Here is a 27,354-nt window from a genome sequence, read left to right as displayed (position 1 = left end):
CCACTCTCAATGGTAAATATAGACTTCATCAGAGGTATTTCCTGCAGGTAAAGCATCTCTATCCTTTTTTCCTTCTCATACTGATTTTTTTAATAGCTCTTGGTTTTGCCTCCTCTTCACTTCTAAGTACATTCCTTCTCTCCTCCATCATAGCCCAAAGAACAGCACATTTCAGGGTTTTACGCTAGTTCCCCAACTCAACAAAACAGAGCAGTGGGTGCCTTCGTTCATCTCTTGCCCACCTTTGGCCATGATTTGCCTCTCAGTAGTGTCAGACTAGCTAGGAGCAGAGAGACTCGTCAACAGAGATAGATGCTATCCCATGACCCAAGGGTCTTGGACACCCAAGAACCGTGGCCCAGGCTAGCTTAAGGGAGCATCCACAGGAAAACCTGATCAATTGGGAAATCTGAGCATAGGTTGAGTAAGTGGTTGAAGTAGAGTTGTGACTGGAAACCTGGGCCTAGAACTATCTTCAGTTTCTTCTCCCTCCCTCCCAGCAGTAATGAACATCCCCAGTTCCTTCCACCATCTCTTGCCTGGGGCCCATAGGCAGGCCTCTGGGAGTCACCCCCTGGCATGAGCACTTTTTGTGTCTGGCATGGTGAGCTTTACAGTTTGGCTCTTGGTTGTGCTGCTTTTCATCTGCTCACCTCCAGAGAAAATGGTTTGAGGTCAGACAAGGCCAGCAAGCCTGCTGGTCAACAGAAATCATAGACGCCTTTCCCTCTTTTCCCAATCCATCTCCACCCCTGCTCCTGCCCCCCCCCCTTTAAAAATGAAAACCCTTTTTGTCTTAAAATCAATACTATATCCTTTCCAAAGCAAAAGATTGTGGTATGGGCTAGCCAGTGGGAGTTTAAGTGACTTGCCTGGGGTCACCCAGCTAGGAAGTGTCTCCTTTCTACTCTTATTTTAAAAAACTCACGCTCTTCGCTCTTCGGAGAATCAGTATGGTACATTGGTTCCAAGACAGACGAGCTAGGCAGTGGAAATCAAGTGATTTACCCAGTCACACCACTAGGAAGTGTGAAGTCAAATTTGAACCCAGCCCTTCCTGTCTCTGGGCCCAGCTCTAGCCAGCTAAGCTGTCCCCTCTGTACCTTTCCCCTTCAAAGTCTTGACCTTCGAGTTCAACTTTACAAGCCTCTACTCTTAAGTGCCTTGTCCCCCCACCCCCCCACCCCCGTCCAGTCAGACTTCATTCCTTTCCAAATCCCAACCTACCTTCTCCATCCCTGCCCTAGTACCACAGAACCTCCCTCGAGGAGGTCCCCGCTCTGCGCAGCTGCCTGCCCAGCCTTTCTCTTCCTTCCACTTGCCGGAGCACATCCTCCATTCTTCCATCCTTTGCTCCAGCTTCATGATGAAGCAGCATCTCCTGCCAGGGTTGGCTCCTCTCAAGCCTTCACTGCTGCTTATGGCTCGCCCTGATCCTAGCCTTGGGAAACCTTACTTAAAAAACAAAAAACAAAAACTCACCTTCCATCTTAGAATCAATATTCTATTGGTCCTAAGGCAGAAGAGCTGGAAGGGCTAAGCATTGAAGGTTAAGTGACTTGCCCAGGGTCGCTGAGCCACCCTTCCGTGGAGCCCATCCATCAACTCGCCAACCATCTCTCCTAGCAAAGGAAGCGCCTAACTTCCCACTTCCAGACTGTTTGCCCCCTCCTTTCGTTCTGCTTTCCCCTCCGCAAGTCTCCGGAGCCGCCCTCTCTAGTTGACTGCCTCACTCTTTCGCGTTTCCCTTCCCCGCTACTCTCCTAGGCATAAGGTCTCGTTTCGGGCCCTGCCTTCCGCACGGCTTCGAGCCTGGTAGTCCGAAAACACGGGCTGCCCCTGCCGCTCCTTGGGGAAGAAGCTTTAGAGGCTCCTCATCCGGACACACGGTGTGTGGTCCGGCCTGACCGTGCTCGCGTCTCCTGGTTTCTGCTCTCCTCTCCCGCCTCCGCCATCCCCCTATTTCGCCTGTCTCTGCGAAAGCTGCTTAGAACCCGGGTGCCCCTCCGACGCGGCTGTTGTCCGCCCCCATCGCTTTGTGGCCATGGTGGATAGTCTTGTATGTAGTGGGAGCTCTTCGAGGACCAAGATGGCCTCGCTTTCGTGGCCGCAGGTATCGTGAAAGCAGAATGCTCGGCACCCCGTGGGCACGTACTGGAGTGAAAGCCCGCCGGCCGGCCCTTAGTGCCCCGAAACTGATCCAGGAGCAACCCGTTAGGGTGATGGATGGGGCCACAAACAGGGCGGGAATCCGGCTCTCAGACGCTGCCCATAATCCGTCCCGGGGGGTGGGGGGGTGGGGAGGGGCTGGCTCACGCCCACGACACAGGAAGTCACTGGAGAGCCAGAACGAACACCCAAACCTTAGTTTCCACGACAGACCCCCTGAGCCCCAGTCCCTTAGACATCGAGGGTCTTCCCTCAAGTCCTCGGCTCCCAGAAGGCACCTGCTCGCGAAGGGCGCAGAGTGGACAGGAGACGCGGGCCTTGGTCGGCGTTCCCTTCTCCCTTCCCCATTCTCCTGCCCCTGGGCCAGGCTCCGGCACCTAATACCGGAGGCAGCCTCCGGCTCAACGCGGCCGGGTGCCCCGCGCCCTCCGCTGGGGAGGAAGGGAAGCGCACGCCCACGATCACTAGCGAACGGTGCTAGACAGTCAGTTCCTGCACCGGCCGCAGGAGAGGAATAACCGCATCCAGAGTGGAGAGCGACTGAGGCCAGGGGAGACCCCGGGGGCTCTAGAAAGTGTAACGAGAACCATGTTAGTCAATCTACAAACATTTTATTAGGCACGGCCCTGGGACTAGACGTGTGCTAAGCAGAAGGGTTCCCTGGCAGAAGGCGCGACCAGTGGGGAGCCTGGGAAAGAGGAGAGGGCAGGAAGACCGGAGAGAGGCGCGGCCAGGGCTGGGAAGGCCTTGGGAGCCCGAGGATCTTTTCCCCTCGGAGGTGACAGGGAGCCGCTGCGGCTTCCTGGGGAATGGGGAGAAGCCCCCACCTGGACTTAATGGAGGCAAGCCCCCACCTGGACTTAATGGAGGCGGAGGGAGCCAATAACCCGGGAGAGGAAGGGCTCCCTAGAGGGTCCCGTCTCCCACAGGAAAGTGGGCTTGGGGAGAAGAGAAGCTGTCGAAAGGCGGCTGGGAGACGAGCCGGAAGCAGGAGGCTCCTGCAGAGATCTGCGAGTCATCTGCGCAGAGGTAGTCACTGAAGCCGCGGGAGGACAGGGAGGGTGTCACGACGCCGGCAGGAAGAAGCCCAGCCAAGCGGCTAGCACATAGCCGCCAGTAGCATGAGGAGACGCCTGACAAGGTTGGAGGCACGTTGCGAAGGACCTTCGAGGCCACAGCTCGAGATTCCTGTTGGTTAGGGTGGGTCACAGGGAGCCACGGAAGGTTTTGGAGGCGGGAATCGTGTAGGCAGGTCTGTACTCCAGAGGTCTCGAGAGGGAAGGGGCAGGGCGTGGAGGCCTCAGGAACCTAGTCCCGTCATCCAGGCTGGGGGAAGGAGCCCGGGCTAGCCGGAGGCTAGGTCCTTCTAGGGCCCGCGAGGGTGGCTGGGAGGGACCATGTGGAGCCAGAGCCCGGGGGAGGGGAATGTGTGGGGGCCGGCAGAGCATCCCGACGGCTTCTAGCGCTGGAAGGGACGCGGGGGCCCTGGGTCTGGGATTCTTGCTTTAGATCGGTGATTCCCAAAGTGGGCGCTACCGCCCCCTGGTGGGCGCTGCAGCGATCTAGGGGAGCGGTGATCTTTCCTATTAAACAGCCTGCCTGCTGCTCTTGTGATTCCGAGCAGGAAACCACCATTTCTGGCAGGGAGAAATCAGGGAAGGCTTCCTGGAGCTTCCTCACTGTAAAGCCATGCAGAAGGTTTGGGTTCTGATCCAAACCCCCAGATCGGCTGCTTGCTGTGACGCTGGCACAGCACGTCCCCTCCCCTCCCCCTCTGCAGAGTGAAGCTCGGGGTCAGGAAACCTCCGGAGCAGGGACTGCGGGAGGAAGCACGGGGCTGGAACCTGGAACTAGGAAAGCCTAATGGCGAGAAGAGCTCCCCCAGGCCTCTGGCAGCCCTCGGGAAGCCGTCGGAGGGACTCCTTTCCTCCTGCCCTTCCCCCGCTCCGAGTCCTTAACTGGCATCCCCACACTGACTGGGGGCGGGGCTCGTGAGCTTGGACGAGGAAAAGGCAGGACATCTTTATTTTCACTAACGTCCGAGTTAGTATTTTCTTCACTGATGAATTTAAAAAGTCACTCTGAGGAGTTATTCATGATTATGAGAAGTTAAAAGGGGGACAGCTCAGTGGACTGGGAGCCAGGCCTAGGGATGGAGGTCCTGGGTTCCAATGTGGCCTCAGACCCTTCTTAGCTGTGTGACCCTGAGCAAGTCACTTCACCCCCAAGGCCTAGCCCTCCCCACTCTTCTGCCCGGGAGCCAGGGCATAGTGTTGATTCTAAGCCACAAGGGGAGAGTTAACAAATCAAAGTAAACCTCATTCTTTAGCAGACTGCCAAAAGGAAGGCCCACACAGAAATGGTCAAAAAGCCTGGACTTGAGGCTCTCCCAGGCCTCTCCTGCTCACAATTTGGCCTCCTTTAAGGGCCTTCTTGAGCCTCCTTCCCTCCCACTCGGCTGGGGCCGACCAGAGTCCTGGGCGAGGCAGGCTGCTCCTGGCCCCTCTCAGGGCATTCCCCCTCCCAACATTTCCTCACTTGCAAAATGGGGATGATAAAAGGGGGCTAATCCCCATAGAGCCCAGCTGGGGAAGCTCCTGGCCGGGGAAGCCATTAGCATCCAGCTGAGACCCCTGGCGGGAGAGAGGGAGCGGGGCCTAAGCAGTGGCCGGCATGAGAGCAGCAGTGGCTGGGCGAAGGCTCTTCCCTGGGTTTATAAGGCCTGTGGTGGTTCAGCCGCCCTTCAGCAGGATCTGGGGGAAGTCAGGAATCCCACGTGGGTGGGGAGCCCTGAGGCCCGCCAAGGCACTCTCTTCACTGGCACAGCCTCTGAGGCAGGCAGGAAGAAGCATGATTATGGCCAGAGAACCTGAATCTGAGGGATGTGGATGGCGTGCCCAGGTTTCCTGCCTCCAGTCTAGGCAGTTGTTGCTAGGAAAAGGAGCCAGGCTCTCCTCCTGGGAACTCGGAGCGGGCCCGTGTCTCTGGAGGTGGGTCTGACACGCAGGAGCCGGGGCCCCAAAACTCCCTGAGAAGCAGGGACGGAGGCAGCAGCTTTATTGGGAGGACTGGCCTGGGAAGTGGGGAGGGGGAGAGGCAGGCAGAGACAAGGCGGCCCCCAGGGAGGCCCCCACATCCCTGCTCTGGTCACTGCAGAGGGCTCCGGCCCTGGGAGGGGCAGGGGAGGCTCCCTGACTGTACCATCTGCCTCCCAGGGCTCAGGGTCAGTCATCGGAATCGTGCCGCCGCCTCTTGGATCGGGGCTGAGGCTCGGGGCTGTGGTCCTTCCTCCTGGGCCCGGGAGAGGAGTCGGCGGTGTGTCTGCTCCTGGGTGCCTGTGCCCGAGAGGAAGTAGAGGGCGAGGAGGCCCGGCGCCTGTGGGAGACGGCCATGAGGATGGGGCCCAGGCTTCGCTGCACCCCACGGGCCTCCCTGGGTGACTGGCCAAATCACTTCCCCGTCTGGCCCTCCCTTCGTCCATCAACTTCTAAACATTAGATCTGAGCTGAGGCACAGAGCATCCCTTCTGCCCTGGGCCTCCTGATGCCTCCTGCCCTGCCACTCAAACAGCTGTGGGGCTGCAGCCTCTGCCTCTCCCACCCGCTCCTCCTGTCTCGCCTTTCCTTGTACTTTGTGCCTCTCTGGACTCCGGTAGCTACTCTCCTGCAGCTCTGAGCTGAGATCCTGGGCCCCCGGGGCAGCCTGTCTGCCTCTCCTTTCTAGTCATTGGCCCAAGGCTTTCCTATTAGGAAGTGGGCTCTAAGCGGCCAGTGCTTGGGCCAGGGTAAAGCCCGGAGGAAGCCTCTGACCAATGACTGCCAGGGCCCTGCTCCTGCCCCTCTACCGGGGGAGCTCCCAGAAGGCCAGTGTGGGCCAGCTCTTCCCCAACAGCCCTCAGAATGCTGGACAGACTCTACCTGTCCGGGGAGGGGGAAGGCGAGGATGATGAGGAATCCCTCTTAGAATGCTTCTCTTTCTTCTTCTCTTTCTTGTGTTTCTTTTTCTTCTTCTTTTTCTTCTCTTTCTTGCCTTTTTTGTGGCTCTCAGGCCTGCTGGGGAGAGGGGAAGGGCACGAATTCACTGTGACTGAGGGTTTTCTTTGGGATGCAGGGACCCTCCTTGCCAAGGAGTCTTTCCTACTCTGGTCCTGGGCCCGGTTCTACCCAGTGCCCCAGCAGATCACACTTGGCTGCTGCCAAAGCTGGAAGTGAAGTTGGCTCAGGTCAGGGGCCCACAAGCCACGCAGAGTCACAGGAGGAATGACACTGTGCGTGGGATTCCAGCCCTTCCTCAGTGCCCCTTGGATGTGGAGAGCCGGCCACTGCACCTGGGTCTGGCCCACAATGTAGTGGAGAACCAGGATGTGATAAGGGAAACTGTGTGGGGGAGAGGAGGCCCAGACCGGGCACCGGCCTATGCTGCTCCCTCCTTTGCCACTCGCTGCCTCTCTGACCACACGTGGCCCCATCCTCTCCGGCCCTGAGCTTTCTCAGATGGAACACAAGGCTGGGCCGAGGACCTCTGCCGGCCCCTTGTGGCTCATTTTGTGTGAGTGGCAGAGCTGTAGGAGAGCTGTTGCTGTAACAAGCCTGCTTATTGATGTAAATGGAATGGAAACTCTTGCCAGACCGTCAGAACATGGCTGAAGGAACCATGTCACCTTCTCCCATCCATCCACCCCAGACCAAAGTGGAAACAGTTAAAAGTCAGCTGCTTTCACAACCCTGGGAAGAGTGCAATGGATTAAATTCTTCCCATTTCTCTAACACACTGAGGGATATTAAACTGGAAGGCAGGTCCAGGATTACTAACCCTCTTTTACAGATGAGGAAATTCAGGTCAGAGAAGGAGACTTGCCAAGCACCCAAAATCTAAAACCTTAGCCTCCCTGACTGCTTCCTCCTCTCACACAAAGCCAAGCCCACCTGGTCCCGCCAGACACTGCCACCCTCTGCTTGGCCTGGTGTCACCCCCTGCCTGGCCTGGTGTCACCCCGTTCCCCATACCTGGCTTCCACAATCCTTCCTTACCTTGTGTCTGCTTTCCTCTTGGCCACTGGAGGGGCTGATGGTATCACTGCTGAACTGCTCTCCACCTTGTGATGCTAAGGACCAGAGGGGCACAGATTTAGAGCAGAAAGGGATTTTTAGAGGCCATCTAGTTTAAACCCTCATTTTAAAGGTGAGGAATCTGAAGCCTGGGGCAATTTAGAGACTTATCCACAGTTAAACAGGCCCTAAGAGGCAGAGGCAGAATTTAAACCCAGATCCTGACTCCAACAATAAGCACCACAAGGCACCACTTGGGCCAAAATACTGTGTTGGTTCAAAGGTGACTAAATTCAATCTGAAATCAGGTGGTGATATGAGGCTGCTGACTGAAAGAAGAAACAGAAAAGAGCAAGACGAATAGGCCAAGACTGACAGGTGACCTCCTAGGATGGAGGCTAGCTAGCCAGCAAACCCAGCTCAAGAGGACCCTCAGAGGCTCCCTGAAGACACTTCTCAGGCACACTTAATTTTTAAAACATGGGGTAGTAGAAAGAACTGGGATCTTAAGAGTCAAAAGAGGGGAGATGGGAGGGGCAGATGATATGATGGCACAGTTAAAAAATCTTAAGAGAATCAACTGAAAAACTAGTTGAAAAATTAATAACTTTAGTAAAGTTGCAAGACACAACCCTACATAAATCATCAACAATTCTATATATCACCAAAATCCAGCAGCAAGAAATAGAGAAATTACATTTAAAATCACTCTAAACAATATAAAATACCTGGGAATCTACTTGCCAAGGCAAACCCAGGAATTACATAAAACAATTATAAAACCCTTTTTACACAAATAAAGTCATGACAATTGGAAAAATATTAATTACAAATGGGTAGGCTGAGATAATATAATAAAAATGACAATCCTACCTAAATTAATTTGTTTAGTGCCACACCAATCAAACAAATAATTATTTTATAGAACTAGAAAAAATAAAATTCATCTGGAAGAACAAAAGGTCAAGAATATCAAGGGAACTAATGAAAAAAAGGGAGGAAGCCAGATCTCAAACTGTACTATCAAGCAGCAATCATCAAAACAGTCTGGTACTGGCTAAAGAATACAATGGTAGATCAAAGGAGTAGATTAGATACACAATATACAGAGGTAAATGACTGTAGCAATCAAGTGTTTGATAAACCCAAAGACTCTAGCTTTTGAATAAGAACTCATAATTTGACAAAAACTGTTGGAAAAACTGGAAAAGTTTGGCAGCAGCTGGGTATAGACCAATATTTCACATCTCATACCATACCAAGGTAAGGTCAAAATGTATAGATGATTTAGATATAAAGAATAATATGCCTGGAATTTGCCCAGAAGATCTTTGGAGAAGGGAAGATGTAAAACAAATAATTTTGATTTTATTAAATTAAAAGCTTTTGTACAATTAATATAGCCACGATTAAAAGGGAAACAACAAACTGGGGGAAAATTTTTTATAACAAAGTTCTCTAATAAAGATCTAATTTCTCAAATTTATAGAGAACTAAGTCAAATTTATAAGAATACAAGCTATTCCCCAACTGACAAATGGTCAAAGGATATGAACAAGCAATTTTCATTTAAAGAAATTAAAGCCATCAATCATATGAAAAAATGTTTTAAATGCCTCTTTATTAGAGAAATGCAAATTAAAACACTGAGGTACCACCTCACATCTATCAGATTGGCCCATATGGCAGTAAAGCAAAGTGGTAAATTTGGAGGGAATGTGGCAAAATTGGGACACTAATGCATTGTTGGTGGAGTTGTGAAATGAGGAGGGCAATTTGGAATTGTGCCTAAAAGGGCTATAAAACTGTGCATTCCTTTTGATCTAGTAATGCCACTACTAGGTCTGTATCCCAAAGAGATAAAACAGGGGAAAGGATCTACTTATAGAAAAATATAGTTCTTTTTTTTTTCTTTGAATAGATTTATTGAATAGGTTCCAATTCATTCTGGTAAGATTTTTTTTCCCTTTCATTTACATTTCACTTTTATTGTGAATTTAACAATTATGAACAAATATGGATAGTTCATTATGCCAAAAAAAAACAACCAGAAAATGGGATTGTATGTGAAACTGCCAACTTCTGCCTATTTATCATGGAAGTTATAAAACTGGTGTGCATACATTCTTTTCATCTTTTTTATTCTTTAAAAAAATTCCTGAATTAATGTAAAAACAGTCCTTTAAAAATTTTTGAATTCCAAATTTTCTTCCTCCTTGAGAAGGCAAGCAATTTGATATAGATTATATTTGTATAGTCATGCAAAGCATCATAGCAGCTCTTTTTGATAGCAAAGAATGGAAAATGAAGGGAATGTCCATCAATTGGGGAATGGCTGAACAAATTGTGGTACATGTTGGTGATGGCATAGTATTGTGCTATAAGAAATGATAAGCAGGATGATCTGATGCAGAATGAAACTGAACTGGGAGAACATTGTACAGTAACAGCAATATTGGACATTGATTATCTATGAAAACTTGGCTACTCTCAGCAATGCAATGATCTGAGATAATCCTGAAAGACATGATAGGGAATGCTGTCCACCTCCAGAGAAAGAACTGTTGGAGTTGTCTTTCACATCAGTGTATTTACAGTTTTACTTTAGGGTTTTGGTTATGTATGACTTTATTCTTAACAGTGACCAATATGGAAGTGTGTTTTGCAAGACAACAAAAATTAAATTAAATAATAAATACTTTTCTTTTCTTTTTTTAAAGAGAGGAAGGGAATGGAGCAACTAGGTGGCACATTAGAGAGCCAGCCTGCAGGCAGGAGATCCAGGGTTCAAATTTGGCATCACATTTCTTAGCTGTAAGACCCTGGACAAGTCACTTAACCCCCATTGCCTAGCTATTACCACTCCTCTGCCTGGGAACTGATACTTATATCAATTCTAAGACAGAAAGTAAGAATTTTAAAAATAGGAGAGGGAAGAGAGAATACGCTGCCTGTGCCTCCCTCACAGAGTTCTGTGGAAAGCTTTGAAAACCTGAAACTCCTACAAGAATACTAGCAATAGCCTAGCAGCAGCTCTGAGTCAAGGCCCACACAGCTGAAGGAGAGCTTAGAGATCTGCTGGTCCAACACCCTCCTTTTACAGATGAGAAAAGGGAGGCCCAGACAGAAGTCACAAAGGTATCAAGAGATGAACCAGGGACTCCAACACTTGGGTCTTCTGACTCCAGATTTGTTTTTTGCCACACCGCCAACTAGGCCCGCCTGTCATCCCACCGCCCCTGACCCTACTACCACACTAGCACGCTGCTCCAGGTTACTGCTAGGACTAATAGCTGACCATCCCCACTTTGAAAGGCTTAAAGAGATTTAATACATTTCTCCTGAGAGGCCCCAAGAACCCTGGGGAAGAGGCATTATCCCACACAAGCAGGTGTGTAAAGGGGCACAAACCTCATGCCAACACGCCTAAGGGAAGGAACCCTGCAAGCTAGGAAGGCCCTCGGGAAAGAAGAGTCCCAAACCTCCATTTCATAGAAGAAACTAAGGCCAAGGGGCAGTGAGGGACATTAACCAAGTCACCCAAACACTAGGTAGCAGAGCTGGGGTTCAAGCAGCGCTGCCTCCACCCCACACCAAGCTCTCGTTCCTACAATGGCAAAGGATGTGGGTCCTGGATGAGGCAAGTCTCTGTGCCTCATTGAAATTCTCTAGAATTCTTTTGGGAGGGGATGGACTGGACTAGTCAGCTCTGACTCCCTCCATCTCTGCTCTGGAGTGGGTCAACAAGGACAGGGAGAGGGCACAGAGGAAGGGAGGGAAGCTTTACCGTGAACACAGACAGCCCCAGCTTGGCAGCTTCTTTGTCTTCTTTGGAGAGCATCACCCGGCCAGCCGAGCCACTGAAGAATACAAACACACCCATTTTACAGATGAGAACACAGAGGTCTAGAGAGAAGGGTCTCCCCCCACCTCGTGGCCAGCCCCTCGGGCCTCCCACAACATTGCTATGCAGAGCCTCCCCGGCTGGGGGCCATCTCCCTGACACTGCAGCAGCACCTGTCATGCACAGCTAGGCATCCCACCCCCACATCCCTGCCAAGCAATAATTCCATGCCCTCCCCCATCCCCTGTACCTGGAGCTGCCCAGGCCCGACAGCTGGTCCACATCCTTCTCCTCACGATCGGCCCCTTCCCGCTTGCAGATCTCCACAAAGTCCTAGAAGGGAAGCAGAGCAGCAGCCTTGGTCTGAGCAATGGGGAGGCAGAGCAGATGTCAGCTCAGCCCCTTCACCACTGTGAGGCCCAAGCAGGCCGGGTCTCAGCTGCAACCGGATAGGATTGACTCTGCCCACAAGCGGCTGGGGTGAGCCTGGCTCTGGAGCACAAAGCCCCGGCCAGAGGTGCCCTTGTTTGAGGAGTCCACCATGTTCAGACAGGCCAGAGGCTCCCCGGGCTCGGGGAAGAGCCTAGCGATGATGGCTACTGTGAGGACTCACTGTTATAAATCCTTTCTCCAAACCTGGGAGATAACTGATGAGCAAAAGCCCTGTCCCCCTGCCAGAGCTAAGAGGAAGGGCTCTGCCCTGAGAGAACACCCCTCTCACCCTCTCCTCTTCCCAGGTTACCTCTTTGCTCAGTCCTGTGGGCTGCTTTCTCACGTTCTTGTAGCCTCTGGAAAGAATCAGGGCAAGAAAATCAAGAAAAGGAATCACAGAATTTGAGTAGTCCATGGGACCTTAGCAGCCATCTAATCCCTCCACAATGGATCAGTGGTCATTCAGAGACTCTTTGAAGACCTCCCATGAAGGTGACCCCATCAGCTCCCCAGGCAGCTCATTCCCCTTTTGGAGAGCTCTAATTCTTAACAAGTCTTTCCTGATATCAAGCCTAAATCTGCCTCTTTATCAGCTGTTGCCAAAGAAGGCAGAACTAGGAGACCCCCAAAACAAGTGGAATCTCTCTTCCAGGTGGCAGCCCTCAAAGACTTGAAGACAGCCAACATGTCCTTCCTAGGCTGTGCTGGCCCAGACCTAGTGGCTGGCCAGGACAGAGAGAGGCCAGTGGGACCATCATCTTAGTGCAAGGGGCTCTGCCTCTCTTAATAGAGTCCCGAATCCTACCTTAGTGTTCTGGGCTGACACACCACACTGCTGTCTCAGACGGATAAAACTTGGAGTCCAATGAACTCTCAGATTTTTTTCAAATAAATCATTAAGCATGCCTCCCCCTATCCTAAACTTCAAATAAAAAAAAAAAACTGACTTTGCAAGTATAAGGTTTTATATTTATTCTAATTAAATTTCATCTAATTCCATCCACTGCTTGTTAGCCTATCCAGATCTTTTTGGATCCCAGGTATTCATACAGGTGAACCCTCCCAGCTTTGTCTCATCTGCAAATCTTAAAAGCATGCCATCTGTATCTTTATCTGAGTCACAGATGTAAATGTTAATCAGAATAAGCCCCAACACAAATCCCAGAGCTCTCCCCTGCAGATCAGCTGCCCCAGTCCCAGAAAGCCATTACTGGCTGATTCTGATCATTCAACCAATTCTGAATCCATTTAATTTTATTACTGTCTATCCCAGATCCCCATTAGCCCCATTGGGCTAGACAATAATAAAATCCTTTATGCTACCTAAGTGACTTGCTACAGTCAAAAAAGAAAAAATGGTTAGCCTGGCATAGGCTATTAGATGAAGCTCTATATTTCTATATGTTCACAAACCATCTCTTTCATGATAGGTTCTAGAATCTGCCCAGGTCTGGAAGGTGAGCTCCCAGGCTTATACTTTGTAAACTATCATCTGCCCTGCTCTATCCTCTGAGGCCAATTTTGCTCTCTGTGGGCTCTCAAAAGATCCCTGGGAATGGCCTAGCAACCCCATCTATCAATTCTTTCAGTACCTCAGGATATGGCTCACATGGACCAAGAAACCTGAATTTATCAAAGATAAATTTCCTAGGAGAGCTTTCCTACTGGCTGCTTATTGAGACCACTATTTCTGTTTTTTCCTGTCCAGCCCAAGAGCTGCTATGAAGGTCCCTTGGTGGAGGAAAAAAAGTAAAATGAAAACCAAGCAGATCTGCCTTGTGTGGTTTTGTCATTGCTCCATCCACCTCCAGCAATGAGCCTACTCTTTCTTGGATCCTCCTCTTTTCCCCAACATAACTCAAAAATAGTCCAACTGTGGATTAAACACATGTGCTAATGCTAACAGAACCATAGAGTGACAGAACTAGAAGGAACAGTGCACACATCATGTTGGAGCTGGAAGAGATCTGAGAATGGAAATGTCAGAAGCTGAAGGATCACTGGAGTAGAGAACACAGCAGCTGGAAAGGAATTCCAAATCCAGAATTCAAGTTTCCCAATTTCTGAGGCAAAGCTTGTGTTAATGGAATTAGCTCTAGTCCATTCATAGTCAAAACTCTACCTACCCGAGATGATGTCATCCCCACCTCCCTTTGTGGGAGGGGAGATGAGTTACCCACATGTGACAGTAAGTAACAAATCAAGAACAAGAGATTGCCCTTTGGGCAGTCCAAATCAGTGTAGAGGCTGCCATTTGTCCACTTGAATTAGAGGTGGACCCACAGGAAGTGATGAGAGACACTATCTCTTCAAGTATGTAGGTTACTTCCTGCTAAGGGAGTTCCAGCTTTGAACTTGGTGCTGAAGGATCTCAGATGAGTCTGCAGGCAGCTTCTACTCTGAATGGTCACGTGGGTAAGTTAGGCTGACTTCCTTGGCCTACCTTGGTGTTTTTCCAAGACTCTACCTTAAGTAGGCTCTAGCCTATCTGATTGCTAGGCCTTGTGGCTTGTAGTCTAATTTATTTAGCCTTTTAACCTTCTCTCTCCGTCCAGGCCTCTGCAGGCCTGGACTAGCCTCTCCCTCTCTTTATTTCCCTACCTTTTACCTTCCTAATTGTAAATAAACTACCTTAAATCTGATCCTGACTTGGGTCTATTTTAATTACAGAATTAATCTGAATTGTTGATTCCTGGCGGCCACAGTTTGAATATATATCTATAAAATATCTAAAATCTCCCTCTTACAAGCTCCTTCTGCTATACTGATGTGAAGATAGAATTAACTCTCCCCTCGTCTATTTTTAGCTAATCAAATCAAGAACTTAAAGTACTCCTACTTAGTACCCCACTTAACTATTAGGTAAGAGAGCTCATAAGTCACTTACTAGTTCACACCCACAAAGGCCATAAGCACTACACCCCCCCTTGGACAGTGCTAGGTGAATTGAAAGACTGCAATTGGTTTCTGTGAAGAGGGGAAGAGACAGGAAATGACATGGAAAAGGGGGCATAAAAAGAGACCAACACGGTCTGGGACACCATTCCCTTCCTTGGTTTTTAGAGGTTCTGGTTCCTTGGCTCTCTTTGCTGCCTTGGTTTGTGCAAAGACTGGTTTGGGAGATTCCTTCCTCGGCTTGTGGAGAGACTCTTTCCTTGGATTCTGCATTGACTTGCTGGAGACTATCGGACTTACACCTGGAGATCAGGTCTTGAGGAAGCCCTTGCTGGGGGGGCTGAGCCAGACTTCCCCGGAGAAGCAATTAGGACTGGTAGGCTTGTTAAGGTCTGTCTCTTTACTACATTTCCCACTTTCACTTTTTCTTCCTTGTTGTAAATAAAAGCTAACAGTCATTTTGACATAGGGGCTAATATTTTATAAATGGCGATTCCTTTTATAACTTTCAGATTGAGTCAAAACCTAAATTTAATTGTAACATTGAGCTCTCTCTTCTCTCTCTCTCTCTGGTTGGGTTAGGAGTAGGTAGGGAAAACTCTTCAGACCAGTCTGAGATTCACACAGACACACGCAGGTACCCCCATGCACGATGCCCACCAACCTCTGGGACCCAGAACTCACAAAGCAGCCAGGAGGGCCTCTTGCTCAGCTTGGCGCACGGCAGCCAGCTCCTCCTCTCGGCTCAGGGCCACGTTGCCTTTCTTGCCTTTGGCGTACCATGTGAGGTCCCGGCCCTTCTGCCACCTGCCCACAGGGGCCATCAGAGAGTTCCCTGTGAAGAGAGCAGCCCCATTCTGAATCCATGGGAAAACCTCCCGGGCCTCCTGGCTCCCCCCAACTCAGGATGCTCTCACCAACTCCTGCTCCCCCAATGCCTTCACCACTAAAAGGCAACAATATGAAGGAGGACCAATGTAAAGATGCGCAACTCACAATCCTTGCCCTGGGAGACCTCAGGCTAGTGGGGGAACAAAGAGCACACTCTGAGGAAATGCACTGGAAAACCAAGGCTTGTGATCAATGACAAACAATGAGAATGGAAATCAGTGTAGGGAAGGGTCTTGAATGCGGGAGGGAAAAGCTGAGACTGGGCAGTCCCCTCTTCTAACCTATTTCTGACTTTGCAAAAGAAAGCCAGGCTGGATTTCTGAGGCCTCATTGGGCACTAAATCCAAGACTTTTGCACTCAATTAGCTGACTCGGGAATGGTAAACTCCTGGGTGTGTGCCCGCAAGAAGTCTTCCCTCCCAGTGGGGAGGAGGGGAGCTGAGCTTCAGTGGGGAGGAGGCCACCAGCGTTTCTTGCTTTGAAGTGGTCCCCTTTTTGGCCCCCTCTTGGGTCACCTCCCCAGAGGCAGTCTGATGCCCTTCCCTAGAAGAGTGAAAACAAGATCGAGGGAGGAAGCACAGTCACAGCAGCTGGTAGAGACCCCCCCATCTTTAGCAGAGACAACAGAGTATCTGAGAAAGATCTCTGGTTTGGGAGTCAAAAGATCTGGATCTGAGTCCTGTCACTAAAACAAATCATTTCATCTTTCTCAGCCTCAGTTTCTTCATCTGTAAAATGGGGACAATAATGCCTACTTTACCTATTTTACAGGATTACAAAAATGCCTTATTAAAGTACCACAGAAATGTGAGTTCTTATTAACCAGAAGAATCTATTTGGAGGCACTTAAGACCAGTGTCTCCCTCTCACTGAGGATCAGTTTCTTCATCTGTAAAATGGGGGAGCCTGACCAGATAATCTGCCACATTCTGAATTTTGGACCATGTGTGTGATTTCATCAGTGTGGGAAACTCCTAGAGAGTCAATATCAGCTACCTATGAAGATCCTCCATGGCTCTACAACTGAGTTTTAAAATGTTCCCAGGAGCATGAGAGGTGACTTACCCACAGTCACAAAGTCAGTTTCTCAAGAATTTGCTAAATCTCAACTCTATGATGGGTGCTGGTCAAGCACTCAGGTAGAAAGTCACAAAGCAGCCCCCAACTCTCCAGGAACTCACAGTCTGCTGGGGACGTTCAGGGGATAAAGCAGGGGGAGTCTCAGAGAGCCGCTCCAAGGAGGGCCGAGTACTGCTTCTCACCGAAAGCCAGCCAGGAGGGGGAAGAGGAGAGAGGTCAGGGGACAGTGTGGATGACTAGCTGGGAGGCCACTGCCACTGGAGAACAATAAAGTGTGGGAAGCCTGGAAAGGTAGGTAGAGGCCAGGAAGGAGGCTCCAAACCCCAGAGGGTCATAGCTGATCCTGTGGGTGGCAGGAAGCCCCTGGAGTTTCCTAAATGGGTGGCCGAATGAAGTGGAGGATCTCAGGTCAGGCTGACTCACCAGCAGCTACTGCCATAGTCCAGGGGAGAGGTGGTGAGGGCCTGCACCAGAGTGAGGGCAGCGTCACAGGACAAAAGGGGCTACTGGAGAGTTGTGATAAAGGCAAAAATGACAGGATTAGACTAGTGACTAGATTGGGGTAAAAGATAGAGGTAAGGAAAAGTTAAGGATGACACAGAAAGTCAGGGAAAGGAAAGGGTTTACGGGGGAAGCAACAAGTTCATGGATGTGTTGAAATCAAGCTGCCCAATGGGACATCCAGTTTGTAGCATCTAAAAGTAGCTGCCGCCTCTCCTGATTCTGCTGCTGCAACACTCCAAAAATCCTGGCCCAGGCCCAGTTGTGCCAGAGGCTACACCTCCACATAGTTAGCTAGAGCTAAGCATGCCCCTCTGCTACCTTCTGAGAAAAAGACCTATTTGAACAAAAGGATTCTTGGCAGTTCTTTCTGTAGTGGCAAAGAACTGGAAATGGAAGGGGATGTCCATCAGTTGAGGAATGGCTGAACAAGTTGTGGTATATGGTTGTAATGGAATATTATTGCCCCATAAGAAAGGATGAACAGGATAAGTTCAGAAAAAGCTGGAAAAATTTATATGAATTGATGCAAAGTGAAATGAGCAGAACCAGGACAACACTGTATATAGTAATAGAAACATTGTTTGATGATCGGTTGTGACGTCTAAACCATTATCAGCAAAGCAAGTTTCCAGCTGTCCATAAGAGATCCATGATGAAAAATGCTATCCACAGCCAAAGAAGGAACTCTTAGAGTCTGGTTGCAGATCAAAGCATTAAACAGGTCATCTTCCACTTTATTTCCTTTGTGAGTTTTTTTTTACTCTTTGTGTGATATGTGTCTTCAGTCACAGCATGGGGAATATGGAAATGTGCATTTCATGAATGCAACGGTATAACCTATATCAGATTGTTTACCATCTTGGGGGTAAAGAGGGAAGGGAGGGAGAGAATCTGAATTGTAAAATGTCAGAAAACAATTGTCAAAAATTATTTCTGTGTGTAATTAAAAAATAATAATAAAAAGATTTTTAAAAGCCTATGTAGATTTTTTTTCCAAAAGAGAACATGTCCTACAGAACACTGCCCCAATTCATGTCATTTGATGATAATGTTCTATGAGTTTTCTCATCACTGTGGTACACAGAGAAACTGAGGCACAGGAGGTACAAAGTGACTTTTCTAAATAGAAAAAGGCCAGGTTGTAAGGAGCTTTAGATGCCAAAGAGGATTTTCTATTTGATCCTGGAATAAGACAGCAATTGCAGTGCTCTGAGCAGCAAGGGCAATGTTGGCAGCTTAGTGGAGGGCAGATTGCAGTCAGAAGGGAACTGGAGTAGGGAGAATAATCAACCAACTACTGCAGTGATATAGAGCAGGTAAGCCATCCCAACAGAAGTAGCAAAGGCCTCTGGGGGATAGACGGGAGGATGCACGTGACAAACAAGTCAGATCTCTAGCACTTCAATCCCCATCTCCTCTCAGTCCCTGATCTGAGGCAGTGTAAGACCCTGAACCCAGGAGTCCTAGGAGAAGCAGTGCCTCTAAAAGGGTCCACAGCCATCACTGGGAAAGCAGGCCCTGGGGAGATGAACTTGTTCCTACAAGGGGTACAGACATATCTACTGAAGATGTAGGAAAAGAATGTTCTTATCATAAAAGTCTCTGGTGCTGTCAGAAAGTGGAATCATTTAACAATGGAAATGACATTAAAGATCATTACTGTTAGCTTTGCCACTGCACCCTAAGGATCATGGGACCTTTTGGCCTACTTGCAACTGAAATCTGTCCCATTAGAATGTCAGCTCCCCAACAGCAGGACCATCTTACTTTTCTATCTGTAGCTCCAGTTTTTAGCACCGTGGCCTGCATATAGTAAGAGAATAATAAATGTTTTATTCATTCAAAATAATAAAAGAATTACTTTTCTGGGCTCATATGGCCAGAACCAGGCCGAGGACCCTGCATTCCAATGACCCAGGAATAACAATGCCCTCCAGACTACTGACTCTGCTTGCAACTACCATCAAAAATAGCCATCCTTTTGGAAGTATTTATTATCCCCAACACCGACCACCAATTATCTACCATGGTAAAGCCAAGAGCTCCTATAGCCCTTCCCAAACTACCAATCCAACTTCAGCCCCTAGTCATAGTTCAAGGAAGCAATCTTTGTGGATATGCAACCTGGCACCCTCTTCTGCAAGCCTGTCTGTTCAGTAGCCATTAACTACTGAAGATCCAGAAAAATTCTTTGGCACTGTCAATGCCATACAATAAGGTTTTCAGTATTAGAAGTGATCCAAAAGAAGATGCATTACCATCTCTTTTGCTGTTATGCCCTCAGGGACAGGATGGCTTTCCAATCTGTCTTGCCACTGAAACCTCCTATGTATATATGCTGTCTCTCCCTATTATATAATGTGAGCTCTTTGGGAGAAGCACCGGTCTCCAATTTTCTATGTGAATCTCCAGCTTTTAGCACAATGTTTTGCATGCAGGAAGCACTTCATTCATCTTTTTCATTTATAACATCACTATGTATATGTTCCATTCCCCTGCCAATCTTCTCCATCCACCCTTTGCCAGGACTTTCCCCAAGGAGCCATGATCAGGTTCCTCTGAAACCCCTGCTACATTCAGCCCACTGACAATGCCCAAAGTTTTTGTCTACTTGACTTACCCAGATAGTTCTCCCTCTGTTTATCAGTCTTCACATCTTCCCAGTTGAATTGGTCTTGTCCACCTCGCACACCTCCACGTGAAGAGCCAAACATCTCTAGGAACACTCTATAAAGTCAGTCAGCCTAGTACCCCTGGGGAGAGAGGACCAGAAGATTCTCAGACTCCATTCTATTCCTTTAATACACAGTAGTATAAGCCCACCTGGCTCTTTTCTCTCATTGAAAATCCCTAAGGGGAAGGAATTAATCTACTCTTTATGTTTTCTCCTCTCAGGCCCAGAAGAAGACTCTGTACACAGGGGATGCTTAATCTTGGCCAAGGGACTGTGGTCCGTGATTTCCATTCTATTTACCTAAGTTTCCTCAGTGTGAAATCACAGAATCTCAGAGTTGGAAGGGACTTCAAAAGGTCATCTCGTCTAACCCAACCCCAAAAAGAAAGTCCTTCTATGAAATTACTCAACAAGTGGTTGTCCTGCCTCTCTCTGCATAAAGACCTCTCCAAGCAGCTCATTCTGCCTTTAGACAGTCCTGATTGTTAAATTTTCCTTAAAGGAATCTTAAATTTGCCTGAAACCATTGCTCCTGATTCTGTCTTCTGGGCCCTTCAGAGCAAGTCTAGGTACTCTTCTACAGGGCCATCCTACAAATTCTCAAAGAGCCATTAGGTCTCTGAAGTCTGCTTTTCTTCAACCTCAATTTCCCCCACGTCCTTCAGCTGACACTCATATGCCATGGCTTTGAGGCCTGTTACTTTCCTGGGGGCCCTCCTCTACGTTCCTAACGTGGTGCTCAACTTGGAACATAGCAGTCCATGTATGATCTGTCCCAGGATAATCCCCTCCTTATTCATGGAAGCTAGACCTCTCCTGATGCAACTGAACAACATCTTAGCTTTTTGAGGCTACCTTCTCACAATGTTGACTCCCAGTGAACGTTAAGTCTACCAAAACCTCTGGATCTTTTTTTCAGACAAACTGCCATTTAGCCATCTGCCCCACATCTTGTACTTGTGACTTCTGAACTTGAGTGTGAGACACTACCACTTATCCTTATTAAATTTCATCTTATCAGGTTTATCCCAATGTTCTAGGCCAGCATTGTCAAAAGTTTTCAAGTTCCAGTGCCCAAACTGCAACTTCAAGCTGCCTGTGAGCCCTCCTGCATTACCAAAGAGTGGAAGGAAGAAGTGCTTGCTTTTGGAGGTTGGACAGAGGGTTGGGGGCATGCAAAAAAAATGTCCTCCAGTTGGGGAATGGAGCAGCTCCCCCAGTGCCAGCTCTGCACATGTGCCAATACTTCACCAATGCTGTTCTAGGCAGTCAAGACATTTTTGGATACCATCATGCAGTATACTAGCTATTGCTCCCAGTTTAATGTAATCTGCAAACTTTAATAAGCATGCCATCTATACTTTTATCCTAAATAATCACCTCCTTTCTCCCTGGTAACAGGCTCATCAACAAGGAATCATCATCATCATCATCATCATCATCTCACATTTCATTAAGTATTGTGAAAATTATTAGCCTCATTTTACAAGAACCTGAACTCAGAGGGGGTTAGATGACATTAGAATTCAAGTTCTTTACCATAAAGGATTGTCTCGTTCTTTGTACTTGTATCCCCCCCCCCCCCCCAGTGCATTGCACCTAATAAGTGCTTAATTGCTCTGGCTGATTCTATTGCCCTAGGCCCTGTACCTAGGAATTATCAGTCAAATTTCAAATCCAAGCCCAGTTCCAGTATCTCTGAGCTGGTGTTCTCATTAGGACAGACTATTTTCAGTTCACTCTGCCTCACAAGAAAAGAGAAAACAAGAAGACAGTTTTCCATATCTTTCTCCTGACATCAACTTTTCTTTCTCCATGGCAAATGACCCAGATACATGCTGTGAACAAAGTTCAAGACGCATCATTTAGTCTGCAGAGGGCCAGCTCCTTCGATCTAGCACATCCCTCCTCTTAGGGCTGAGGAGGGAGAGATGAGTAGGGGCACTGCTGGATTTGTTTTTGGTCTTCCTTTAAGTAAAGAGCTCTGAACCTCTAAACAGTGATGCACAAACTTTTTAAAGAGGGGGCCAAAGGAAAGGAAATGCTCATCTGTCAGTCTCTTTCTAAGGCAACTCTTTCAAAGTTTCATTGTATTGTATCCTACTCACTGTATTCGTCAGATTAGAAATAATGCCGCACAGGCCCGATAGAACATTTCAGAGGGCTGCATCTGGCCCCTAGGCTGTAGTTTGCCCATCACTGCCCTAAAAGACTTAGTTATCCAAGCTAAAGTTGGGGAAAAACAACCAGGGCTTGAGAAAGCAGTCTGATATGACTAAAAGAGGCTGAAACTGGGCAGCAGCAGATCTGGTCTCTGGTCTCGACTCTTCAGTTTACTCATTGTGTCACCTTGGCCAGTTCTCTAGTCCTCTCATGACCAGTCTCACCTGTAAAATGAGGGGGATGAGCAAGATGATATTAAAAATCCCCTCCAGCTCTACTATTCTATAATTCTGCATTCTGAGATCCATCATCCAAGTACTAATGTACTAGAAATGGGAAGTCCTGGGTTCAAATCTAGCCTCAGACACTTCCTAGCTGTGTGACCCAGGGCAAGCCACTTAACCCCCATTGCCAAGCCCTTACCACTCTTCTGTCTTAGAACCAATACACAGTGTTGATTCCAAGACAGAAGGCAAAGGTTTTAAAAAAAGATTCCATATTCTGAGATCCATTCTTCAAGGACCAACATCCTATGACATTAGACCTCTACCTCAGAGAGTTCCTTGTCCAATAATGGAGACAAAGTCCTTGCTAACACAGAGCATTCTGTCTGAAGCCTGAGACACTATCCCAAACTGACCAATTCTCCAAGGGCCTCTTCTGATCTGAAATACTAAGTTAAAGAATAGATAGCATTGTTGCTAGAAAGGGCTTTTAGAAAAGGTGACATGAGAGCTAAAAGGAATCTAAGAGATTACCTAGACCAGCACTCTCATTTTACAAAAGAGGAAACCAAGGCTGAGGGCAAAGTGACTTAAAGGAATATAGGTTTAGAGCAGAAAAGGTCCTTAGGTCTTCAAGTTCAGTCCACCTCATCACTACAAATGAGGAAACTGAGACCCAGGGAGATGATTTGCACAGATCACAAAGGTGAAGAAGAGCTGGGATTGCAATCCAAATTCTCTGAATCAAAATCTGTTGCTTTTTCTTCTGTACGGCATGGCCTCACTGACTTGTCCAAGGCCACACAGAATGCATGCATTGAAGGAAGGATGGGCTTGGAGTAAAGCGGACTGGTTTGAATTTAGGCTCTGTCTCCTTTCAGCTAGGTAACTCTGGCCAAATCTTTTCAAGACGCCCAATATGTTTTATTCCAGAAAACAAAACAAAAAACAGAAACAATAATACTTTTACCACCTACTTCAAAAAGTGACTAAGGAAAACAGTTTGTAAGTGTCAATAATAATAGTAACTCATCCATTCAACCCTGTAAAGTTTTCAAAGCACTTTACATACATTATGTAATCTGAGATTCACAACTACCCTGTGGAATAGTTAGTGCAGGGTGCCAGTCATGGAGGAGAAAGTGATTTGGGGGGTTGTGGGGGTGCGGAGTGTCAGGAAGGTCTGAGTTCAAATCCTGCCTCAGCATTTACCAGCTGTGTGATTTTGGGTAACATAAACTTTCCAGGTCTCATCTTCCTCATCTGTAAAACTGAGATAATAAAAGCACCCTCAATTAAGTTACAGTGAGGGGTGGGTTCAAGATGGCAGAGTTGAGCAGAGAAGCTCAAGGTCACCATGAGGATCCCCTCCAACCAGTATTCAAATAACGCTACAAAACAAATACAGGAGTGATAAGAACCAACAAGGAGACAGAGAGAAAACAACTTTCAAGAAAAGAAAGACTTAAAAGGTAGGCAAAAACATCTGGGGCACTCAGGTGAGAGGAACACAGTCAACAAGACTATAACAAGGAGTGAAGTCACACATCCCCACCCCACATCTGTTGTGTGAAGTTCTGAACCTGAGCCCAAACCAACATTCAGACCCTGAGACCCTGTCTGGGCAAACAGAGGCCCAAGTCTACACATACCCCTTGAGGTTTTAAACCTGTGATTTAGTACAGAATCCCAGTCCAAAATAGTCTGTGCTGAAGTGGGCTGATCTCTGTGGGCCCAGAGGAAACCAGGAATCTCAGTCTGGGCCTGTGGTAAGGACATAGATCCTAGTTTGGGGTATTTGATTGACCCAAGAGAGAGATCTGGATCTTTTTGCTATGGGTTCAGGGCAGAATTTTAGGACAGGGCAATCAACTGTGTGCCTCATGGGATCAAGTAAACAGTGAGACCAAAAATTTGTGTCTAAGCCTGGGGGCTAGAATTTGAGTAGCCTAAGACTTGATCAAGTTCAGAGTGAGGTCAAAAGCTTATGCCCAAGCCTGAGGCAAGTCTTTAAGGTATCAGGCATCTTAGGGATTAATTGAATTAGCAGTGGGAGGAAGCACTCAGAGCCCCCAGACCTCAGGCCATCATACTATCCCTGAAGAACTAAAACCGGCAGAAACTCAGAAAATAAAAGAGTACATCAAGGAAGGACTGAAGTTTAAGAGGGTGCCTTAACCTCCCAGAAAACAGAGCCTTGTGGCAAAAAGGTAGGAAAAATGAGCAAACAACAAAAAAGCACCTAACTAAAGAATTTTTATGGAAACAAAGAGCAAGGTACAGACACTGAAGGGGACAATAAAAGCAAAGCAAACACATGCAAAGTCCAAAAGAAAAATATGAATTGGACACAGATTCTGGAAGAGCTCAAAAAAAAGACTTCAAAAACCAATTAAGAGAGGCAGAGGAAAAGTGGGGAAGAGAAATGGAAGCAATGAAAAAAAGGAGTCCCAAAAGCTGACAGAGGAAAATCAGATCTTAAAAATTAGAATTGAGCAGCTAGAAATCAAAGATTTTATGAGAAATCAAGAAACAATAAAACAAATTCAAAAGAATGAAAAAACAGAAGAAAACATGAAGTTGCTTATGGATTAAGTTCCGAGGAACAAATGAAACAATGCATGTGAAAAGGTCTGTAACGTAAATGCATTAGAGCTATTATTAGAAATTCTCCAAAAAAATTAAATTAAAAAAAAAAAAGAAATACTCTCTAATTTATTCTCTATTCTCTATCTCCACCCAACCAGTCTTGAATTTTGGCCCCACACTGGATGCCCACTCCCTCCACACCTGGGGCATTCCCCTCTCCAGTTTTTCCACTGCTCTCTTCATCCCTTCTCTTACTCTCATGACCAAGCCCTAAACTTCCCCTCCAATCAGATCCGAGAAGCACTTCCATAAAAGCCCCACCACGCTCCTATTAGGCTCCTGGTTTGCTCCCTGAAGCTCCGCCCCTCGACTCCTCTCCTATCAGGTTCCAGGCACGCTCCCTCAGGCCCCACCCATCTCCTATCAGGGCCCAGGCACGCTCACCCAGACCCCGCCCCCATCCCACTGTACTATCAGGATCCAGATGCACGCCTACAAGTACCGCCCCCCAGGCTCTCCGGACCCAGGCGCGCTCCCGAAAGCCCCGCCCCTAACCCCCTTCTCCTATCAGGTTCCAGGCGCGCTCCCGCAAGCCCCACCCTATCCCCAGCCCACCTCCACTCGGCCCCCTCTGGAGCGCGCCCGCAAGCTCCGCCCCAGCCCCCCTCAGAACGCGGGAACCACTCCCCACCCCAGCCCTAGCCACTCTAAGTCCCTCTTTCAGAGCCGGGGTTCCCCGCGTGGCCCGCCCGGCTCTAGACCCTCTTGAACCAAAGGCTCCTCAGTCCAGGCCCAGCTAGGCTCACCAGGTCCCGCAACCTGCCCAGAAGCTTCACGCGCCTCTCGCCGGACCAGACTAACTTCTTTGGCTGTGGCAGCAACAAGTCCCTGGGGAGACCACAGTGGAGGGAGAGCTGGGGCCAGAGAGGAGCGAGGTAGGACGCGGCCACCATCACAACCCCAGCCGGGATGGGCGGAGCCGCAGCCGGAAGGCCCGCCTTCCTCTTCCCCTCCTCTTTCCCCCTCCCCGCAGAGGGGTGGGGGTGGGGATGGGGTCCTGCGCATCCTGCGATCCCTACTGCTGCCGCCTGGGGGCGCCGCGGGGCCAGTCCTGGGGTGCGCAGCTCTGCGGGCAGGGACCTCGACGCCTATGGAGATTAGGAGGGGCGCCACTTCTTTCGCACTTCTACAGAGATCCATCCCTCACAGTCTCACTTCTTGCCCAAATTCATGGGACGGTTGGAGCAAAACTGCCCCCTTCCCATTTTACTGACAGGGAATCTGAGGCCCAGACCCTCGCTGAACACACCAAACTTGTTGAAGCCAGAGTTAGCCGGCCTTTGGTCCTTTCAATTAAAAGTAAACATTTACTGGACGACTAGCTGAGATGGCTCTCTAACGCCCTCTATCGCGGACTTCTCTTGCTGCCTTCGGACTTCCCCAGTTCTCCTTCCTATGCCCTCCCAGCCAAACTCCTACAAGAAGCCGGTCTACTGTAAAGGTTACATTTAATGGTTGGACTTAAATTATGTGAAATAACGTGGTTGCAGGTCAGAAGTTTATTTACAAAATAGAGTGGAAACAATAAAGTAGAGAAATGTGAGAGAGGTTAGAGAAAATACCTATACTAGTCCTCAGCCAGAAGGGCCTGTAGTGAGCAACTACAAAGCCTCCTCCAAGATGGAAGCTAGTCTCCTAGAAAACTAGGAAAGGACTGTCAGCCCTTTTCACTCACCCAACAAAGTAGTCCAGGAGTCAGAATCCAAGTTGATGCCACAACCCAAGCCACAGTCTCTCGTGAAGTTCTCTCAAAGACTATCTCCAGGGGACACTGCTCTAGACTCAACTTCACCAGCCTAACTGCTCAAGGATTTCATGGCTTTTATGGTGGTTTCCTGGTCCTGCCCCTCTCACAGGGGCCAATCACAGTTTCCAAATTGTCCAGCCCTGCCCAGGGACAGTATCTGTGGGATCGACTTGTCACCTCTAAAGATGTTACCTCTTCTCCTAGGATTCACACATTTCTGAGTTGTCATCCAGTTTGGAAATCCTATGTTACTGAGCTATTACCCAGTTAGCACCTGAGTTGTACCTAGTTAAGGTTAAGTAGGGGTGTATTTGCTTTTGTTGATTAATTCAAAAGTAGACAAAGGAGAGTTAATCCTGTCTTCACAATCTAGCAAGGTACTAAGTAGGGGTACTTAAGTTATTGTTAGCCAAAGCTTTAACTCCAACTAGGCAAAGAGAACAAAGGATTCCCTTTTCACAAGTGTAAACTCAGAATAGACAGAGAACCAAGAATTTTCTTTCATACTACATCATCTGTTTACACTTCCTTCTTTTTTCCTACTCCTTTCAAACCCCCCCCCCCTTTTTTTAAACCCTTACCTTCCTTCTTAGTATCAATCCTGTGTATTGATTTCAAGGCAGAGGAGCAGTAAGGGCTAGGCAATGGGGGTTAGGTCACTCAACTAGGAAGTGTCTGAAGCTAGATTTGAACCTAGGACCTCCCATATCTAGGCCTGGAGCTCTATCCACAGGGCCACCTTGCTTCCCCCAATGCACTCTGACTTCTGCTTTCATTGCTGTCTTGAATTGCTCTCTTCAGATTATCTCCTAATTGCCAGATCCATAGGCCTTTTTTTAGTCTTCATCCTCCTCAACCCCTTGGCCACATCTGACAGTGCTGACCACCATCTCTCCTCTTTCCCTTCCTACCTCTCTGGCCACCCCTTCTTAGTGACTTTGCAGGACCATCATCATCATTATCATCATTGTTGTCCTGTCTCCTCCACACTACCCTTGGCCTCCCACAGGTTCAGTTGGGAATTCTAGATAATA

General features: G+C 48.2%; 1 protein-coding gene across 2 annotated transcripts; it reads right to left on the bottom strand.

Annotated features, from left to right (window-relative positions):
* Window positions 1-2,763: 2,763 nt before the first annotated feature.
* On the bottom strand, window positions 2,764-25,466 carry C1H1orf35 (chromosome 1 C1orf35 homolog). Of its 2 annotated transcripts, none has more exons than XM_044681300.1 (9): window positions 25,320-25,466; window positions 19,484-19,616; window positions 15,073-15,223; window positions 11,804-11,849; window positions 11,312-11,394; window positions 11,005-11,077; window positions 7,200-7,273; window positions 6,087-6,221; window positions 2,764-5,544 (listed from the first exon to the last, which is right to left on the bottom strand). In XM_044681300.1, the coding sequence occupies exons 2-9, from the start codon at window positions 19,575-19,577 to the stop codon at window positions 5,394-5,396; spliced, it is 807 nt and encodes a 268-aa protein (XP_044537235.1). In that variant the 5' UTR covers window positions 19,578-19,616; window positions 25,320-25,466; the 3' UTR covers window positions 2,764-5,393. The 2 variants fall into 2 exon arrangements, with proteins under 2 accessions (XP_044537235.1, XP_044537305.1); XM_044681370.1 differs by having other exon boundaries at window positions 6,087-6,218.
* Window positions 25,467-27,354: the final 1,888 nt, after the last annotated feature.

This window comes from Gracilinanus agilis, chromosome 1 (genome assembly GCF_016433145.1).
Source record: "Gracilinanus agilis isolate LMUSP501 chromosome 1, AgileGrace, whole genome shotgun sequence".
NCBI lineage: Eukaryota > Metazoa > Chordata > Mammalia > Didelphimorphia > Didelphidae > Gracilinanus > Gracilinanus agilis.
This window is presented reverse-complemented; position numbering and strand designations above follow the sequence as displayed.